General features: G+C 37.1%; 1 protein-coding gene across 1 annotated transcript in view; it reads left to right on the top strand.

The window, feature by feature from the left end:
- col14a1a (collagen, type XIV, alpha 1a) overlaps positions 1 to 22893 on the top strand; it is a 91820-nt gene that overhangs the window by 67602 nt on the left and 1325 nt on the right. The window contains 13 exon segments of the mRNA XM_046846347.1: positions 486 to 563; positions 1254 to 1340; positions 2930 to 2983; positions 3641 to 3736; positions 4980 to 5033; positions 9370 to 9423; positions 14850 to 14903; positions 15003 to 15074; positions 16839 to 16874; positions 17221 to 17287; positions 19160 to 19348; positions 20257 to 20334; positions 21464 to 21619. Of these exon segments, the coding sequence (XP_046702303.1) occupies positions 486 to 563; positions 1254 to 1340; positions 2930 to 2983; positions 3641 to 3736; positions 4980 to 5033; positions 9370 to 9423; positions 14850 to 14903; positions 15003 to 15074; positions 16839 to 16874; positions 17221 to 17287; positions 19160 to 19348; positions 20257 to 20334; positions 21464 to 21619 (1075 nt within the window).

Genomic DNA, 22893 nt, shown 5'->3' on the forward strand with positions numbered 1-22893 from the left:
GGAAGTTAGAAGTGGCAATTGAAAGAGGAAATATGAGTTAATAATAAAAGTGGGAAACATTTGCATTTTTCCAAAACCTTGTGTCTGTGGTGTGTGTGTGTGTGTGTGTGTGTGTGTGTGTGTGTGTGTGTGTGTGTGTGTGTGTGTGTGTATGGACATTAAGGTATAATTTATGTTTTCCATAATGGGAGGTTGGGGTTGATGAGAATAATTGCTCTAATTATTTGAGAGGAAAATGTAAAAAAAAAAAAAAAAGGCGGACAAATGACTCAACTGATGAAAAAGTGGTGCTGCAGGTAAAACCCCATTATTGCCATTTGTAAAAAATAAATAAATAAAAATAATTGTCATTACCTTCATTTATTTAACAGACAGAGTGCATGTAACATTGAGGTTGATTTAGGTTACACTCATAATCCTTTTTGAGAAACCCTTATTTGTGTTCATGAGTTATGAGTATAATATGTGTCTTTGTATATCCACAGTTTCAGCTGCAAATGTTTGATATTGTCTGCAGTACATCATGGGCCAGTCGAGATAAATGCTGTGAGCTCCCAGGCCTGGTAAGATTCGAATTGCTCTGTCCTTCTGTGATACAAGAGCACTCAATCAGAGCTTCCAAGCATCCACAGAACAAGAAAATGTTGTCTTTCCATTTCAATGACAGCTTGAAACAAACCAATCCAACAGTCAAGTTATCAACATAAACAATCGGTACACCTGTAATTGACAGTAGCTAAATAATTATTTACAATCAGGTATACAGAGAGTTTTTGAGACTGAAAGCAGATATGAAAGCATGGTCAAGGCATTCTTATTATATCTAGACTATTATAGATCTATCATGTGGTTCAAGTCAGCCGCCAACTGAGTTTCATCACATTTTGCAATCATTAATATAGATCCTAATGTTATGGATACGAAATTTATTTTTCTTTCGATAATCTGATACAGTCAGTCTTCTAAGCATTCACTTGGAGCTGAATTCTTTTCTAGACTTGTGACAGCTTCACAAATAATCCAATTATGTAGGCTTGCATCAGACAAATAGACTTGGTTGGCTATTGATCGATGGATAGAAAGAACAATATCCCTTTACTGCTTGTTTTGTGATTGTTCTCTCCTAAATTAATGACTTAAGGGAATTGCATGCATGCTGGTGATTGACTTCAACAAATAGAGATTTATGGGAACCTCGAAGAGGAACCAGGAAAGCTGTTTTGAAAGATTTCTTGTGTGTTTTATATATGTAGAGAGTAGAGCAAGACTGTCCTGCTTTGCCTCATGCATGCACCTGCTCTGAGGACAGTAAAGGTCCACCAGGACCCACTGGACCCCCGGTAAGATATTCTGTCTTTTCTTCTGTTTATGTAAGCTTCTGATACATCATATATCTTATAACAACAATTATCAACAATCACATTTCCTAGTACTTCTGTTTGAACTGTTAAATAAATCAGACATGGGAAGTTGGGAAACATATATATATTTGGGTGACAAGAAATAGATTGCTTAATTCAGCCCACAATACAGACAGAACTCAGTACGGCAATATAAACAAATGAGCTCATTTGGAACGCAGGGCTGTGCAGACATGCCTTTTGAAGGCCATGGAAAGGCCACACTGTGTAAACATCCATCGTGTTGAGAAGGTCATTAGGTAGAGATCTATTCTGCTCATACTTATAGATCCATATCAGTAATTTCTATTAGACTACTGAAGGTCCAGGCGGCGATAGCGCTGGTGCAGATTACATTTCAGCAGCTTGTTCATCTAAATATTAGATTTTAATGTCATCTTGATCTAGCAAAATTGCAGGCATGCAGACTTGTCTTTAAGACAATTTTTTTCTTACTGGACACAGCTGGTCTTTCCAGTGAATTTTAGGGCTGCTAGTACAGGAATCAAATTCTTGTAAGTATTTGACTTGTATCCCTGAGCCGTAGACATTGCTGTAGTGCTTTGGGGCCATGATTAAATCAAACACTGGAAGAGGAAGCGAACAGTGTGAAATTACTGGCAGCTGCCTACAGCCGTGAGGGCATGAACTTGTAAGTGGTGTAATCTATAGCCAGGTTGCGGAGCAGGGTGGGAGTCGACCCTTTGATAGCTGGGAGAGTTTACACTGCACCAGGTTCAAGTGCTGCTTTAACAACTCCTAATTCAGGCAAAGTTACAGTGCAGTTCTAACTTGTTAAGTAGCAAGCTAGTCTAAATTTTAATAGCTACAATGCAGCTAATTTACTTTTTAATGATATAGTAAAAAGCAGCAACCCTATAACTCTAATCAAGCTACAAAAGTTTGAAATAGTACAATTACTTTACTGCACAAAATACAATGTACCAGCTTTGTGTAAGGTATAATAGTTTATAATATTGTGATTTGATCCAAAAATTATATTCCATTACTACATTATTTTGAAAATAGTTCTGATCCAAAAGATATGGAAATAGTTTAGCTACATCACACAAATCAAACATAATGCTTTTCACTTTAATGTGAATAAACTAAAAGGTGTACAGAGATCATTAATGTAGTGAAATATGCGCTACGCACACATTAGGACTACAGTCAACCCCTGGGCTTAAGTTGCAAATGATTTTAAAATTGGCGGAAATCCGCAGCGGGACCGAATGTTCAGGAACGTTGGGAATAACATTTTAAACTTTGTTTTCACTAACAAATTTAATTAATATTTTAAAAACACATTATTGTATTAAAGTGACATAATGTCTAGAATTAATTAAGGTAACATAGGGGCTGCGGCGGTGCATCCAAAATTGTGTGTGTGTGTGTGTGTGTGTGTGTGTGTGTGGTGGGGGTCTTAGAACGTAAGGGGACCACTGGGGGAAACTTTTGTAGACAATGGATTTAGTTTGGTGACAGGCATTTATTGGTAATTGTATGTGTGTGTTTGTAATTTACAGGGTGGCCCTGGTATACGAGGCTCAAGAGGTGACCGAGGGGAACCTGGCTCACCGGTAAAATTCACTTTTTATTCAAACAACATATCAAACATAAGGATCCTGCTCTAACTTGACCCTGACTAACCTGCTTTAGTATCCAGAAGAATAAAACTGATCAACATCTTGGAATGCATAAACTTGTACATGACGGTGTATGTCACTGTTGGTTTTGGAGGTTTCCTGTGTTTTTACATATTGGGTAAATTAACTGAGATCTCAGTTTGGATCCTGATCTGCCGTTATTATTTCAATTCTTCTTAAAGGCTCCTGTTTTCTTCTTGCTGTACTCCAATCCCAGTCTATTTCATACACTGGTATAAAGTCAGGCGGAGGGTCCTCTGAGCCAGATAAATTTGGCCTTGTGAGGATATAATTTCTCTTGTATGGATGATGGGAAAAGCAATTTGCAAAACCAGGGTGAAGTCAGTCGTAATGGCCCTATTTGAGCAGCATGTCACAGGGTGAGCAGGTCAGCTTCTCTAAAACTCATGAATATTGTATTCAGCGATGAGGACCGTTAGATCAGGACAGTTTCATCAGGCAGGCAGATGCAGCGCTGAACAGAAACATTGATTACATTTATTCAATCCAGGCAGAAAATCTATGTTTTCTCAATTAGATTACATTAAGGAAATCATTAAAGTACAACTTTCCTCTGTCCAATGATTAAAGGGACCTCAAGGGCCAACCGGTGAAATTGGACCTCCAGGACCTCAAGGGCCTCCTGGACCCCAGGGGCCAAGTGGACTCTCTATCCAGGGATCACCAGTAAGACTTTTACATTTTCTCCAAATGTGCCCTGGCTCAGAATCACAACTGCTGTGTGTATGACCTGTACTCTAAGACCTTCAGAGACATACACTTATTTAATATTGTCGGAAGGAATTTGCAAGTCAAATATGAATATACATATTATATTATATATATATATATGGCTTGTAATTGTAATTATGATTTAGATGTAGCGGAAAAGCAATGTCAGCATTTTTACCATGATGTGTCTAAAAGTTCAAATAAATCGATTGTTTTAAATAATTTAATATTTAAAATAAATAATAAATAAATTTTTGACTTAAATAGTTTGTTTCCTGTGCTAAAGAATTTAATAACCATCCCAATCTCAGTAAATGAAGAAGGTTATTGAAAAACCCTGAGTGTTCACTAGCAAGTGTGTTATAATGTGGTTTGCATATATATATATATATATATATATATATATATATATATATATATATATATATATATATATATATATATATATCTTAAGAGACACTGTTCAGGTTGTTCTAGTTGTTCAACAACTTATTAAACTCACTTGCCTGTAGGTTCAACAATGGCATTATTTTATAGATCATACTGTGAGCATTAAGGAAACCATTTGGGATTTAGCCTAAGTGAATTATTTCTGCATGAAAATGAATAGAAGTTGGAGGATTTTTTTTTTTTACATTTGTCACCGATAAGAAAATATTGATGTGGATATACTTTCTAAATAAAAATGAAGCAGTAACACAAAAGTTTTTAACCCAATTATGTTATTGCCTCAGTGTAATTTTATTTGCGCAGGGAAATAACAGTTTCCACTATGCGTGGTTTATGCAATTTTAAGACTGAGCTGCTGCTAATGTTTGTTGTGTCTGTGGCAGTATAAAATTCTAATCTAATTATTACTTGAGTGCATTTGAATGGTAAATCCTTTAGCCCATTTATTGTATTTTATTAGGAATTCACATACAGTATGTCCCACGTGTGTACATTATTGTCATTAGTGAACAGCAATATACAGAAAGCACACTCCAAAATCAAATTAAGTGGAACCTCCTCTCCAGAAAAGTGGAGCTTATTGTAACAAACAAAAAAAAATAATAAATGTGGGATGGAATGTTCATAAAGCACAACTTTTGTGTGTACTTTTTCCATATAGAATGTATTTACCTTCTTACGATACTGTTTTGTGCTCTGGAAACTGCACAATAGTCAGTTCCTTATTCCTTCATGTCTCTTATTTCAGGGATCTGCAGGAGAAAAAGGAGAGAAAGGTGACTCAGGTCTGCCAGGTCCTCAGGTAAGCGCAAAAGCAGGCACAGATTGTCTGTCTAATGAGCATGCACAATGACAGGCAGTCTTATTGCTTGTGCCCAGTCTCCTATTAGCTAGGTTTTTTCTTCCTCTCAGATAGAGCCGCATTATGGAGCAAATTATAGATATTGTATATTTGTGCCTACGCTTTGAGGTACACTGATAGGTTTGGCTCACTTAGTCATAGTGCACACACACATGCACACACACACACACACACACACACACACACACACACACACACATATATATATATATATATATATATATATATATATATATATATATATATATATATATATATATATATATATATATATAAACCTATCAATGTACATACACACACACACAAACACCACACGTTTTTGTAACAAAAATCCTAATGGAACTGCTCGCATGGGAAAATCATTACCTGCTAGTGCTGTTATTAATTACTGAAGCTTCCTGCTGTCTGCTGGGAGTCATACTCAGACAGCACATCAGAGAGGCTGATAGGAGCTGCTGAGCAGGTTGAAAAGAAAAATTCCCCTGTGAAACATTCACCTGTGCTCTTTAGCCTTCTTTCTGGTAAGGCTGCTGATGAGTATCATGATAACTGTTGTGTAGGAAGATTTCGTTTTTGATGAATGGTCCTGCACACGTGCCGCAGTTACATTTGTCCCTGCTGGAATTATTACCATCACTATCATTTATCAAAGCAATATAGTGCGTCATCCACTTTGTGGTGTCAGGAGTGTTTTTCCTGTGCACACAAGTTTGCAACAAAATAATCCTAGCTTCTTTTATTTCCAAGATTAAAGATCAAGCTTTTTAAAAAAATGTTTTGGCTTTAGAGTATTGCCGTGATGGTTTCTTTTATTAAAAACAAATTACAGTTTGATAGTAATCCAATGACAACTGGTGCAAAATCCCCAGGGACTCTTCAAAGAAGGAAGAAAACATTACTGCTCTTTGACCACCAGCCAACACACACATGCATACCAAGCTTCTTTGGCTGAGAGAAATATCTCCAGCATAGGCTCGTGGTCTTGATTTGGGTCTCGGTTCTTAAAGACAGTCATTGGCACAAAAAAATAAAAATACAACTTTTTTCTCGTACTGTATATTGACTCTGTGTGCAAGTCATGTTGGCAGACAGTGTGATAAAAAAGTTGATTGTGACATTAAATCTGTGTGAAATGCTGTAAAAGTGAGACCTCTCGTTGATGGACAGGAAGAATGTAGCCTGTCAGATTTTGAAAACTGAACGCTGAACCCTTTTGAATTATATTCATAGGCTGTTAGGGAGGTTCTTGGGCGTCTGGAGCTTTTTCCCCACATCTACTCTTCTGTCTGTCTTGCTGTCAATCTGAATCAAAGTGTTAGGAGTAGCCGCTAATATAGCTTCTCGCACAAGACCAGGGGTGGAAAAAAGTACTGGGAAATTACGCTTGAGTGAAAGATGACATGTCAAAATCTTTAAGAACTCAATTAAAAGTGAAAGCCTGCCAAAACTTGGAATTCAAAAACTTGGAGTCAAGTAGTTAACGCATAAAATTGGAAATGCTGATATTAAAAAAAGGTCACAAGTTTTATTACTTTATCACAACTATTGCTTGTGTGTAATAGTTTTCGATTGATGTGTGAAATAAAGACATTTAATCTTTGTGTATTTTTGTTTGTCATCAGCAGATTTACACGATGGTGCTATTTGTTCTGAATTAAATGTATTCGGTAAATAACCAGTATTTATTATCAACTAGAATTTGACTTGCTGCCCAGACAGTTATGTTTGTTACTGGTTACAATTTCTGGTGACTGGTTGCAATTTAAATATACTGTATCTCACAAAAGTGAGTGCACCCCTCACATTTCAGGGACCATTTTAGTATCTTCTAAAGGAACATTAATAATGAAATAAAACTTGGATACATTTTAGAGTAGTCAATTTGCAGCTTGTAGAGCAGTATAGATTTACTGTCCTCTAAAAATAACTCAACATACTGTCATATGGTCAAAAAGTGCAGGTAACAAAAGTGAGTACACCATAAGTGATAACAGCGGTACATGGTGTAACCATACAAAGCCACATGTCTTATTCATCATTTTCATGTTTTTGTCTGCTTGACAGGACCATACAAATTTTGTGTATCTTGCAATTTTAAGTTCAAATTTGGTGTTTTGAGTACAATTCTCACATACTGACCACTGTATCTTCAACATGGCACCTCATGGCAAAGACACTCTGAGGATTTCTGAATGAGAATTTGAATTGTTGCTGTCCACAAAGATGTCTAGGCTATAAGAAGATCCGTAACACCCTGAAACTGAGTTACAGTATAGTAACCAGGGTCATACAGAGGTTTTCCAAGACGGGTTCCACTCAGAAACAGGTCTCGCAAGGGTCCATCAATGAAGTTGAGTTTTGTGATGTGTGTTAACCCTGCAAATAATTTGCTGAAGTCAAAATGTCCAAGAGCATAAATTACTGGAACCATGTACTGTGGTCTGATGAGAATAAAATGAACTTGTTTGGCTCAGATGGTGTCCAGCATGTGTGACGATGCCCTAGTGAGGAGAACCAAGAAAATTGTGTCTTGCCTCCAGTGAAGCATGGTGGTGGTATCATCATGGTCTGGGGCTGCATTAGTGCTGCTGGTACTGGGGAGCTGCAGTTCATGCAGAGAAACACAGATTCCAACATGTACTGTGATATTCTGCAGCAAAACATGATGCCCTTCCTTCAGAAACTAAGCTGTATAGCAGTTTTCCAACATACTAATGACCCCAAACACACCGCCAAGTTGACATCTGCCTTGCTGAGGAAGCTGAAGGTGAAGGTGATGGAGTGGCCAAGTATGTCTCCAGACCAGAACACTATTGAGCACTTGTGTGGCATCCTCAAGCAGAAGGTGGAGAAGTACCATGTGTCTAACATCCAGCAGCTCTGTGATGTCATTATGGAGGAGTGAAGAGGATCCCAGCAACAACCTGTGCAGCTCTGGTGAATTCCATGCCCAGAAGGATTAGGGCAGTGCTGGAAAACAATAGTGCTCACACAAAATATTTGGACACTTTGGACACAGTTTTGGCATGTTCACTTTTTTTTAGAGGACAGTAAATCTATACTGTTATACATGCTGCACATTTACTCCTCTAAAGTATATCCAAGTTTAAGTTCTATAGTATAATCCCTTGAGAAGATATTAAAATGGTTGCTGAAATGTGAGGGGTGTACTCACTTTTGTGGGGTACTGTACTCAATATATATGATGTAGAAGAGTGAGGGATATCAACAGAGAGGGGTTACTCATGTGCATTTTAATAAGAGTTTAACCTTGCGTTTGTTCCTATTACTAATTTGTAGATGTATTATTTATTGCATTTAAATATAGGTACATTTCTAACGCATATCGTCCGATTTTGGGATATTTTAAGATAGAAAGTTTATTATAGAAACTTCTTTTCCTCCCAACTTTTTTATTTTTTTCATTGTGTCTCTGGCTTTCAGTCTTTTTTCCTTTCTTGAAGGCAGTAATAGAAGCAAGCTGACAGGGCATCTCGAGAGCAGAGCACCACAATTCCTCATCTTGGAACAAATCAGACTATGCAGATTGCACATGTGACATCCTCACTTTTATTATTAGGCTTTCAGCTGGGAAAGTGAGAGCATACATCATTTAAGTATTAAAATGAGCTAGAGGAGGATGCTGAGAGTGAAGACTGTCATCTCAGGCTGCTGTGTCAGAGCTGGAGATTAACAACCCATGGAGCACACACATACGTCAGCACACTGGGCACGGTTTACCTCGCAACGATATCACTGTGACCTCAATTGCTAATTTGATCTTTTTTTTCACGCCTTCTCCGTGGTGATTGATTTCATTTCTAGACTTTCCCAATGTAATGCACTGATTCAGCTCAAGCAACTTTCTCCCATGATTAATGGACATGACCTACTTTTTTTGGAATGTTGTTTTGCCTGTAACGCAGTCAGCAACTTCGCAAATACTCGCGCTTGTCTAAAAGGTTCTTAAAAACGCAGAATATTGAGAACATTTAAAACAATCCATAACAGTCTGTTGCTATCGTCGTCCCAGTTAGCAAATAAGAGTTGAGATGCATGTTATTCTGATCTTGCTCAGATGTTTGTGTGTGTGTGTGTGTGTGTGTGTGTGTGCGCACGTGCACCAATTGGGAAGTGTACCATCACCCCATGGAAGTCACTCCAATAAACATATCCATTGCTGTAGTCGTAGATTTTTATTTCCACTATATTTTTTAGTTTGTTGTTTGTATTTATTTGTTAATTTATTAAATGATTTATTGATTTCTTATGTCAGGGTGTGCCAGGAGCCAGTGGAGGACCCGGCAGAGACGGCCCACCAGGACAAAGGGTAAGAATGATCACTAACCTTAATTAAACAATTTGTATCTGTTACAAACCCTACATGTTGAAAGCGGAAACAATGTTATGTGGGATCTTTCTTTTTAATTTATATAGCTGCAGTTAAAACATTATTATAAATAATATTTAATATAATATCATATTTAAAAAATACAAGCATTGTTGGAATAAATTTAAGACATATATACATTTATGCATGAATAATACACAATATATAAAGATAATCTATGTTGTATATAGTATGAATCTCAAACCATGACTACGAATCTAACTGAATGATAAATGCAGGCGGTAAAAAAAAACATCAGTGTCCGAACAGTGTAGTTCAGTAGGGAAATGGTTATGGTTGTATCTAACATTTCCAATCTTAGCATTAAATAATTTTAGAGATTAAAATCCTCCTTCGTTCTATAAACTCATATACATACTGTATTAAATGCTGATGGAAAATTCTGTGGTATTGGCACAGTAATTGGAATACTAATTCAGTCACACCACATGGATTGCTCATCAAATAGAACTGGCAAGTGTTTCTGTCCAGGAATAGATCTGATTACAGATGGAGGGGCCCAGTCAAACCATCAGGTCCAGTCTACTACATTTTACTCCACATCAGAGTAACCGTGTTGTGTCCAGCATTCATTTCTGCTGTGAGCACAGTGAATTGTTTTTTTTCATAGTGTTGTTTATTGCATTATATCTGTGCCAGGCAGTCAGTTTTTATCTTAAAGGTAACAGAAGAGATGATCGTCCAGAGGGACACATACACATTAATGTATGTGGAATACACTTTCCATTCCATAGGGTTTCTTCAGTTTGTCCATCTGGGGGAATTTTTTTAAATAGACTTCTGCACAATGATTTACAAATGAGTTGACTTTTCCTCAAATCATAGACTTTGAAGTACAGGAGAAATTTCTAAATGCTTGGGTTTTATGCTCGCACAGAACACACAGTCCAGGATCCAGAATCTTCTTATCCTGTATACTGGCATAAAAAGTTAATTAGCATCATGTAGAAAGCTTATGACCAAGCAAGATCACCGAGTTACAGAGCAACGCATGATTCCTCTCTGGCTCACTCCGATACTCTACGATCCCATTCCTGGAGAAAAACAGAGAAAAAGACTGACAGAGAGAATGAGTGAAGGAGAGAGAGGGAGAATGACTTTGATCCCTTGGGAAGGAAAAAAAATGAGCCATGTGGGTTTGCGTTGGTTTTTGTGTGCGCGGAACGACTACTCTAGGCTTACTCTCTTGATGTGGCTGCCGCAAAAAGCACTTTGAATATGAGAAGCGTTCAAACAGTGTAGTGTTTTCGTTCCAAATGGCTTGTATCGCATGAAAACCTCTTATACAATATTGTGGGTAATGAATCACACTTATTAAAGGTTCATTTTTAGCAAGCGAGATAGAAAGACACAAAGATCGTGCAAATAGCATAATAAGTAGATGGAATTTTGCACATATAAAATAATCTCAATTTTAATCTTATTCTGGATTTCATAAAACATATCTTATACTATATACAATTTTTTCAGCCCCAATACCTCTGCATATCATCAATATCAGAGTATTGAGTATTTTTAAGGGTTAACTGCCTCCAAAGTGCTACTATTTTTTAATAAAAGCTTTAATTTTTTTCCCTTTACAAAAGATTTATTGTACAAGTTGTTTGATGTGGTTCCTTGTCCAGCCTGTTCCATATGAATAAACACTTCCTGTCATATAGACTTCAGCACTAACTCTGTCATGGATGTGAGTTCATTTTGCACAGCACCTGTAATGTTCAATGTTAATAAACATTAAAGTGCCTTTATAAGCTGCAGAAAATGACCATGAATCTTTTTAAGTGGATAAATTCAGCAGACTACATGCAAATTTATTGGTATTTCTGTCATTCAAGTCCTCATTTTAAGCATGATTTGTCTGTTTTTGTCTTCCTCTGTTGTTCCAATTCAGTTTTGCCAATATTGCTCAGCTCTCCAACATATGTAGACTTATTGAGAAGTATCTAAAATTAACCCCCACTAAACCTGTTCTTCAGACTAGAGAAAGCTACATGGAAACTGATGGTATAAAAGCAAAGAGGGAGTTTATATCCTTTACACAGCTGTGGCAAAACATGAAAAAGGCAATACTTTAAAGTACAGTCACAGTATCTTTTCCTTTATACATATGGATGAGGAATCTTATATTAGGTTTAGTTTATACCCAAACACCAGAACTTTTCTTATGGATTTATACCAAAAATACAGCTGGACCAGATTGAGAGAAAATGTATACTTAAGATGGTGAGATCTAAATATTAAGCCTCATGATTATTTACAAATAGACTCAAAAAGTCTATAGATTTGTGCTAGATTTGCTCATAATTAAGGTGCTGTTAGATTTACTTAGAATAATACTAATTAATGCAAACCTTGATTGAGTGATTACAAATCTTATAGGTTATTTGCTTACATTTATATATATATATATATATATATATATATATATATATATATATATATATATATATATATATATATATATATATATATTTAGAAATTTTATTTAGAAATTGCATTTGCCACATCACTAATTTGTTTTGCTAATTTTTCAGGTCTCTCACAGATAGCACAATAGACCAAAAAACTTATAAGGAATTGTTTTTATGGAGTTTTATGTTGAAATAATGAAATGTATTAATAAAAATACAATTATTAATTATAAAATGAACGAAATTATTAATACAGTACAGTAAGCACTTCCTTATTTGGCAACATACATACCATAAGAAATGACTAGCATTACAGTGTTTGTAGCATGTACATTGTTTGTTTATTGATTGACGTGTCCTCTGGAGTTCAAGACATACGTCACCAAATTTAGCAAATGAAAATAAAGAATGCGGTGATGTGTATCTTTAACTCAGCCTTTTTTTGGACGTCATAGGACACTTCAACCAATAAACAAGCAGAGAAACTACACATAGGCTACGCTAGTTCAGAAGTGTATACTGTACAATACATGTACTCACTATAAATGTGATACAGTGTACTGTATTTCTACGAATTGACACAAAATTCAACTCGCTATATTCTTGCAAATGTTTTCTGTGTGTGTTTAAAGTGTGTGAGAGGATAATTTACGGCTTAAAGAAAAATAATTTTTGGGGTAACGTCCATTTATCGCAGTTTTTCATTTATCACGGGTGGTTTTGGAATGTAACCACCATGATAAATGGGGGATTACTGTATAGTGTAACTTCCGTCTTTCTGTCTTTTCTTGCGAAGTTTAACAGTAATAAAAATTTTAAAAAACTTTTGTAAATCTGGCTGAAACTTCTAGTTTTGTTTGTCTTATGCAAACATTTACAAACTTTTATTTTTCAAAAAGATAAATAATTTAATCAATTATTTGTTGTATTTGACCAAATTGTGTCATATTCAACAGACAAATTTATTTCACCAAAATGGCAAAAGCGATGGTTTAGTCAACAAAATAATGACTGCATTTTTTTCCCCCTAAAGAATACAGTTATTGACAGAAGCATTAAACATGGGCTTAATTAAAATTAAAGTTCAAGCTTTCTGCTATTCATTGCAGCTGTGGTTGTCAGCTCACAATGGTGAGCTTAACATGTCTTTAAGCTGCTCCACTAATGCAAACTTAATCCATGATGACGTGTTTATTGAGGTCTTCATTCCTTTTTTTTGGCTATTTTTCATATTTCAAATCAACAAAAGCAGTGGTTTATGGGTATTTTCCACAAGCGATTTTTTTATATAAAATGTCTACTGTATAAGACGGCTGCATTTGATCAGACTCCCGAAATTATACACAGCTTGCTCTGTTATTAAAATGAAAAAAATCCCATTATTCATTATGAATTGCTTATTTATCTTGTTTAGAGGACAATCTATCATCCACCACATAAACTATTGTAGATTTTTTTCAATTATTGTAGATATTTGTGTGTAAGCTTTTCCCTTTTACAATCAAGGTTCTCAAGGTTTGTTTAAAAAAATATGTATCTCTCCCAAACAACAACTCAATAAATTTGATTTCTTCTTGTCCATAGCAACATATATGCATCCAGTTTTCGAGCTCATGTGCCCAGGTCATTATCAGCGAGCCAGTGGTAGCTCTAATAGCAGTAAATGGTCTTAGGAACAGCAGGGATTTGCCTGGGCATGAATCCTACAGAAGCTAAATGTATTTTGCAGGAATGTTGTACCATGTGGAAATGATTTTGTTGCATAGTGGCTGAAAATTGGATAGCTGCACAGTCTTGCTGCTAACAGCCCTTTCCACCTCATCCCAAAATGCTCAATGGGGTTAAAATCTGGGGAATTCACAGACCACTGCAGCAATAAAAATCGCTGTCATGTCCCTGCAAACATTCGATGATATATACCGTGTTACATTGTGCATTATCATGCTGGAGGCATCAATTCTAGTGTAAATAAGCTGCAAACGCTGGCTTGGTCATCAGTGTTCGGTAATGCGTAGATAAGCTGCTGTTCAGACCTTCTTCAGTGGGTATCAGGGGTCATATTGTGTCTGAGGAAAAAAGATCTCCACATTATTACATGGGTTTGAAAACTACCAATTATTGATTTTAATGTGTTGCTGGATTCTCATACATCAAATTTCTGTACATTATACGTGGATGCGGTCTCAAGTGAGGCATCTGTCATTCATGCTAAACTTGAGCAAAATGCAGGAGGAGCCAATTATTGTTTTCAGTTGTTAGGTGAACTAGAAAGTGGACTGCATTAACTGCAGCTGAAAAAGTCTACAACAAACTATTATAATTTGGATTATAATGATTGAATATTATAATGCTAAAGTGATGAGGTGTTGGATTTTGTAGCATGCTTAAATGAAGTCAAATTAATCAATGAAGTTCAAATAAAGAACTGAAATGCTCAGCATGTTTACTGTTTTCTAAGACAATATTTCAGAGTTTTCACGTACACTCATCAGGCAAAACATTATGACCACCTGCCTAATATTGTGTCGGTCCTCTTTTTCCTGCCAAAACAGACCGACTCGTTGAGCATTAACAGCATTAACTTCTTTAGCAATTAGAGCTACTGTTGCTCTGTTGGCTCGGACCACACAGGCCAACCTTTGCTCCCCATTGCATTATGAGCCACCCATGACCCTGTTGCCAGTTTTGATAGATACTGACCACTGCACGCTTGCCCATTTTTCCTGCTTACTGTATTTGAGGACTTTGAGGACAAAAAGTTGACTTGCTGCCTAATATATACTGGCCATAATGTTATAATGTCCTCTGTTGATTTGTATGTTTACTTAATTTAATTTTGTCTTGTCAAGTCAATGACAGTGGCAATGAGACAATTTGTTATTTCATCATTATTCAGTGTGTAAGTCATTTGATAATGGAATTTTATTTCTGAAGGGTTTGCCTGGGAAAGATGGACCACAGGGACAACATGGCCCACCAGGTCCTATTGTAAGTACAGTATTATCTTGTATTTCCCAGACATCCTCAGGACCACCCAGTTGTCTTAAGCTCTTCTTTACCCATTGGTCATTCGGTTTGTTACAACAGGGCAGTCCAGGTGCTCCAGGAGCTCCAGGCACCACTGGACCCCCAGGACCACATGGTGATCATGGACCACCTGTAAGTAGAAAAGCAGTACATATAGAAACCTATATTTAGGTCCTAAAATTACTTGATGATGAATTAGAGGATTTAAGTATTTGCATGAATTTTTTTTTGGCATTCACAGTTTCAGTAAGTTCAATTAGTAGAAAGATCACAATCTTACAGAAGAGTGAAATGTAACTGTTCACATTTTATTTTTTAAATCTACGGTAAGTCACAGTAGCCATAAAGGCCTGACATTTCACCACGCACATATTCCCTTAATTTTGTGTGTATTTTTAGTTTCTCCAGTTCAGACGAATTGCATGAGCTGAAAGCATGTGTTGTGTTTAAAATGATGCACCGGTTGGTTCTGGGACTCTGTCCCACTGCTGAGTCATTTTCCTGACTGCATCCAGCTTCACACACTGACTGAGGCTCTGAACTTCAGACCACCCTGAACAGACAGAGAAAGAAGCTAACACTGTAAACAAACAGGTCATGACCTCAGTTAATTGACACTGGTCTGTTCAATCTCCTCTTCTGATTGTGTTAGCGCTCAGCTCATTTCTGCTCCCTTCTGTGCTCCATCATTTGACTTTTCTCCATATAATTTGCATTTCCAATATTTGGAATAATGTAATGTAATGTAATATTTGTTTGCGCTTATGCCTCGACACCAACAATTATTCAACCGAGCATTTTGAAAGACACAAGTGAAAAAGAAATCTTTTGTCACATATACATTACAGAGATGTTTTTTCCGTCGCCTATCCCAGCTTTTCAGAGAGCCGAGGCTGGAATTTCCAGAGTCATACATCAGGAGCAGAAAGGGTTAAGGGCCCAACAGTGGCAGCTTGGTGGTGCTTAAACTCCTGACCTTCTGATCAGCAACCAGAGCACTACTGCTCCTACACAGGGATCTTAATATAGACAGGCATTTTTTTGCATCTGAAGTCATTACAGTCACCCTCCATGCTGAACTCTTGAACGCTTAAGAGGATCTACTTAGAAGAAACTTCAGCTACTGCTTGTGTGGATTTAAGAATGTTTGTTTCTCCTTTTTACATTAGAAGCAAGCAAGGGATTAAATAATGTGAAGCAACGTCAATCTCCATTATATTCCTGCAGAGCGATACCAGTGCGAATGACTGCGTTCAGGCGGAAAACTAGAGCTCTGAAATTGAGGATTTGTTTAGAGATGGTGGTTAAGAAGAACCATCGGCTTGCGTGTAGCGATGTGGACCTTTCCGTTGATCTCTTGTTATTAACCCTAATATACAGGTTGTCAAGAGATGACAGGTTTAACATCGGTTGGTCCATGAACACTGAGACGCATTAAAAATACATTCTAGCGCTGTGCTATTTTATGCAATGCTTCATATTTATTGCTACGCATGCTCTTGCACTTAAGATTTAAGAATGACAAACATGTTGGCACATTTATTAGCTTCTTATATGCGCAAGTTTTCCAGACCTCAAAATTACCATTCTATGATATAAGAATTATTTAGTAGCCTTAGTATTCTGGGCCATCTTCTGTCTCTGCATTAGCTGAACAACGCGTCTCCTTTATGTTCTTGGCCCGTGTGCTGCATTCATGATGATTTTGTCATAATCCCTTTAACGACCTGTGTTGCAACAAAGGAGCCGTGTATGCTCTTCAAAACTACACTAGTGTCTTTTTCAGTTTTGATCAGCCAGAATCAGATGTGGGACTTAAACAAACAAGTGTTTACAATCTCCATTATCTTTGCAATACAGCTGTTTACCTACCTTTTACTTCCTTTTTTTTGCCAGGGTCCTTCTGGTACCAAAGGCGAGCGAGGAGAGAGAGTAAGTCTGATCCATATATAATGATGCATATATAAGGCATTTCATATATATATATATATATATATATATATATATATATATATATATATATATATATATATATATATATATGTGTGTGTGTGTGTGTGTGTGTGTGTGTGTGTGTGTGCTATGAAATGCCTTATGGTTTGGCATCAGAAAATGAAACAATGGTGAATGTTAAATGACACCTATTAAACATTATGCGGTACGAGCTGTTATCTGCTTCGTTAAACACCCTGTGATGTGCGTTTGCTGGAAAGAAAACAAAGCAGCAGCAAAGCAATGGACACCTAACCATCTGTTTTTTTTTTTTTTGTCTTTAAAGGGCGACATGCAGTCACAGGCAGTTGTCCGCTCTATAGCCAGACAAGTGTGTGAACAACTAATTCAGAGTGAGTACGTTTCTGTTGGTTGTGAACATGTTGACTGTTAGTAGGTTACTAGGCTCTTCCTCGAATTTTACAAAGCATCCATAGTGAGAAACACAAATACTGTCAAGTGTTTATTGAGTTTGTTAGTGATAACTGAATGGGCAAGTTATGCATGATATTTATTTATCAACAGTGGTGGATGAAGTACACAAACCATGTATTTGAGTTTAGTAGACTCAAAAAAGAAAAAAAAATGCTCCCTTTAAACTTTCATATAAGAAGAAGTACAAAAGTACTTGCTTTCAACAAGTGGTGGACAGTAAGTAAGTTACTTATTTCTTAACTCAAGTAGCTTTTTTGCGTATCTGTACCTTACTAAAGTATTTCCATTTGGGGAGACTTTTACTTCAAATCAAATCAAAATCCCGCTCCGCTGCCTACAACACGGGGCTCGCCACCGGGGACATGGACGAGTACAAGGCTGCGTCTTACAGTGTTCGCAGAGCGGTGAAGGACCGCTACTTCACTACATTACAGAGTTAAATATTTGACCTTTTACTCAACTACATTTTGTGAAATCAGTCGTTCCTTTTTATTTATGAGTGGACTGGTCAATCAGGTTAACAAGCCACCAATCAGGGTAGAGCGTGCGCTGTTCAAACTTGTTTTGATTGGCGTTTGCTCATATCTACTTATAACTAACATATAAATCAGCTTTTGAGAGGAATAAATGATGGATACATTTCTGACTCTAACTTACCACAACACCCTTAGACTTATTTGCACAATTCTTTGCACAAGTTGTTAAAAAAAAGATTTTGAGCCCATGATAATTTATTAGATTTCAGTGTTTGAATCATTAATATCATTCTATTAATAGATTGATATTCTAAGAGTAACACTAAGAGTCTTTTTACATAAACTGAGTTGATTAAGCAACAGTCTTGTGACAAAAATAACAATAGGAACATTACAGCCATAATCATAATACTTTAAATACTTAAGTACATTTGAATGCAAATACTTTTGTACTTTTATTCAAGTGAAATTTTAACATTTTACCTTTTACTGGAGTCATATTTTACCTACTGTATTTCTACTTTAACACAACTACATGGTTTGTGTACTTTATCCACCTCTGGGCTTCAAACCTACTTATGTATCCAAAATACTGATTTATTATGGCTATAATGTTGCTATTATGATTTTTGTCCCAAGATGTTATCATTTTGCTTCATCAACTCAGTTTAAGTAAAAAAAAGCTCTAATGGGTTTTTTGTTGTTTTTTTATGTAAAAGAAAAAAAGCTACTTAAATACAGTACAGAGTTACATTTACTTCATTACTGTCCACCACTTTTTAGCAATTAATATACTCTAATATACTATTAGATAGCTGTCTCCTTTATCAGGTGACAGGTATTATAACTTAGAATTATTTTATCTATGAAATCAAGCATTTAAGGGTTAAGGGCTCAGAAGTGGCAGATTGTTAGGGCTGGGATTTGAGTTGACTAACTTCCGGTCAGAAGTCCAATGTCTTAACCACTACCACGTCCCTGCTGCCATCAGTCCCCCCTGTGAGGTAGCACATGTGCTACCTCCAAGACACACAAAGCACAATTCTTGTAGAACTGCTGCTCATGCTGCAACAAATATGGAGCAAAGAGAAATCTGCCCCCAAACACACATATTTAGCAAAGCCAACTATGCGCTCTTGGACTCACGACCGAGGACGGCTGTGGCGATCTCCACAGTGAATAGGTTTTTGTTGCACCACATTATTATTATTATTTTTACTTCATTCAGCATAATTTAGAGAATTTATATTTTATCATTTCAGCTCTATTAATATATCTATCTTGGCTAACTTGTTTTGAAACTTGTCTCATCAGGCCATTTGTCTCGCTACAACTCAATCCTGAATCATATACCCAGTCAGTCCGTGTCAGTCCGGACAGTGCAAGGTCCTCCGGGTGAACCAGGCCGTCAGGGCCCTCTGGGACCACCGGGAGAGCAGGGACCGCCAGGTAGACCAGGCTTTCCTGGAGGTAATGGACTGAGCGGCCGTCCAGGAGAGAGAGGTGAGTTCATGCACACCATGGGGAAAAAAAAAGAAGTCAGAAGCCACCTAAGATTATGTTTTAGTGTTAGTGATACTGTCTGTTATACCGTCATAAATAACCATCACAAGAGAGCCACAAAGAGCTAACAAGCAAGTGAGGATCACAAGACCTGTACCGTTTCACACATGCCGCGCCACGTACACTGACAGGATGTCAGAACGACACAAAGCACAAATCTTGATATAATTAGTTCAGACTGGCCGCACAAGTCTCACAGCGTTCGCTAATGAGAGATGGTTTGAGGGGGTTAGTGGCATGGCCTATCATTACAAGAGTGCTATTTATGTGCTCAGGGTTGGGGTAATTGTCAGCCCTGGTCAGAGGTGATGGAGACCAGATTGCAGTGAAGAAGCCTGGGAAAAAAAACAAAAGCCTGTCTCTCCATAAAGGCTCAAATTCTGAGACGTTTTGCATGTCGCAACATGTTTTTTTTTGGGGGGGTGGGTGTGTGTGGGGATTTCAGATAATAGCTAATAATAACTGCACAAGACTATTTTTGTATGCAGTCCATATTTTAAGATTTTCCACACTGCAGGATGTCTGTGTGAAATCTTTCGCTTTCCTGCTGGACTCCATCATTTTTGTTGTTCTTTGCCAAACAATTTGCGACCCATGGATGTAGCTCTCACACTCTCTCCACATTCAGTGCTCAGTGGTGGAAGGTAAACTGAATAGCTGGACAAATACTCGAGCCATTTCTTGTGCAGACTTGTGTCAGTGTGAGTGTGTGCTACGCTACGCTACACTACACTACACTACACTACACTACACTCTGGTATCTTGATCCCTCTGCCAGCAGTGTGCATGTCCAGAAAGATAGATGGTTTGGCTTAGTCTCACTTTAGTGTGTTTTTATTTTTGTTTAGGGCTCCCAGGAGATAAAGGAGAGAAAGGAAGTCCAGGTGTGGGGACACAAGGGCCTCGTGGCCTCCCAGGACCTCCAGGTAAACATATAACCATGTTTATGTCTGGCTGTAAAAGGCATAATTAGAACTTATATGTGGATGTGACTATATTTATTTCTACACTTTCTAAATCGAAACATGCAAAAATCATGCAGATGAAGGTCAAGATACTGTAGTTATCCAATGTTCATATCAAACATCAGAAAGGGGAAAAATACATTGACCTCATTGACTTTTTATCAGGGTATGGTGGTGTTGTTGCCAGATAAGCTGCTTCTGCCAGATGGTAGAGAGAATGTTGGCAACAGTATCATGAATCCACAGACAAAATGTGATTCTCATCCATTCAGGCTTATGGTGGTGTTGTAATGGTGTGGGAAATGTTTTCTTGGCATACACTGTCCAGTCCCTTAATATTAATCGCATATGGTTTGCAAGTCACCGCCTGACTATTGTTTCTGATTGCATGCCTCCCTTAATGACAACAACCTTCATTTTCCTACTTCCAAACACGGTAATGCCCTGAAACTCGAAGCACAAGTAATCTCAATCTGGTTTCATAAACATCACAAGGATTTCAAATCTGCAGAAGTTACATCAGTGTGGAGCAGAATCTCCAAGGAATGTTTCTAACACCTTGTGGAATCCATGCTATATAGACTTATAGGCAGTTCTGAGAAAGTATGATGTTCCTAATCAAGTGCCTACATATTAATGTGACAAAACTCTATTCTTTTTTCTTTTTGCAACTACAAATTTTATATACTGTCACACAAATTTATTTAATACTTCAGATGTGTACATTCTCTAAAAGTGCCTTATTCTACCATTCAATACAAGAAATCTGCAGGCTGCTTTGATATAAATGTAATGAATTCACACTCATGTGTTTATAAATAGCCTTCAGTACTCCCTGCATTCATTTACTGGCCATTTTTGTTTTCTCTGAATATTACTGATATATTTAAGCTAAATGATTTTCAGATATATCTTGAGAGATCATCTAAGGACATGGGTTTATTTTTTAATCAATACTTTTAATGGATAAAGCTCAAAGAATCTAAATGGCTAACTAAGCCAATGGAATTCAGATAAGAATCAGGTTTTGCTGAAAATACTGACATCCAATACAATCTCTGTGTTGATATGTATTTATGACTCTCTGCAGGGACTCCAGGTGAAGGCCGGACAGGTAGCCAGGGTCCTCCAGGCAGGCCTGGAAACCAGGGCTCTCCGGGTCGTCCAGGAAGTCCTGGAAAGACCGGCCCTGCTGGACCGACAGGTTACTGCGACCAAAACGCCTGCTTAGGGTACAACATAGGAGGTAAAGAAAGTTCTTATTCTTTTATATATATATATATATATATATATATATATATATATATATATATATATATATATATATTTCACCATTGTCTCTAGCTATTTTACATACTCCAGAGGACATTACGAAACATTAAAACAGGCTGGTTCCAAAAGTGAAACCTATTTTATCTTATACTAATTGTGCAGTTTTTCAATACTTGCAGTATTTGTGTAATATATTTCAGATATACGGCCATAATAATTTTTTTTTGTATTTTTATCTTTTTGTGCGCATAGAAGTCAACACTTTTGCCACTATGCAGGATTATCATCCAATAAAATTGTCTTTACTAGCAGACACAAAGAATAGTCATTACAGTAATTGTCCACATAAATTTAACAGAGTGTATACGCTATCCAGTTTTACAGTGAAACTTGTGGAAAGTTCACGCCTATCCTGGCGTGGGTGATTTTTATTAGGGAGAGTGTGTTCTGGGACATGACGCATCCCGCTGCATCAACATGGAGGTTATTAGGTGTATTGGAAAAAGAGTGCTAGTAGTAGCTGGTGGTTAATTCCATGATTGGAATAACATTTATTTCCCACCGATATGAATATGGAAAGTGTACTTCATTAGCGTTAATAAAATCTAGGGCAAATAGAAAAACAGGATTTTTTTTTGCTTGTCTCAGCCCATTATAACTATACTCTTTGAAAAGAAAAAAAGTATAAGAAAATGAAATATTTATTGTTTCATCCGATGGTTGGAAGATCTCCAACCATTCACGCAATTCTCTTAGCTGAAGACGTTTTATATAGGAAGATGAAGCACATTTATTGAAAATACTGTGTATACTGTAGCTAGTATATGAGACTGCTGCAAAGGGGGAAAGCCTGAGCCCAGGTGGTCATAATAATGATCATGTCGTACTTACATGGTGTGTTTCTCTCTCCTTTCCTGCGTCTCCTCATCTGTCTCCGGACTCTAGGGCAAGGTGAAGTGCAGTATGAGAATGACTACTGAGAGGCATTCTCTGAAACTCTGCTGCCATTCCTCTTCTTTCCCTTTATCCCTCCATTCCCTATCCTTTGGCAAATATAAAGACTGTGGCTAGGAAAAGACTACAACCTTCAAGCTTCTATATTATATATAATGCCATATTCTCCCAAACCTGAAGAACACCACCACTAACACAGCAAAGGTCCTGCATGCCTATTCACACAAATCCATCCAGCTTTCTTTACTGCCCTGTCTGTCTGTCTATCTATCAATCTATCTATCTAGCCATCAA

The sequence above is a fragment of the Silurus meridionalis genome, chromosome 4 (assembly GCF_014805685.1).
Source record: "Silurus meridionalis isolate SWU-2019-XX chromosome 4, ASM1480568v1, whole genome shotgun sequence".
NCBI classification, from domain to species: Eukaryota; Metazoa; Chordata; class Actinopteri; order Siluriformes; family Siluridae; genus Silurus; species Silurus meridionalis.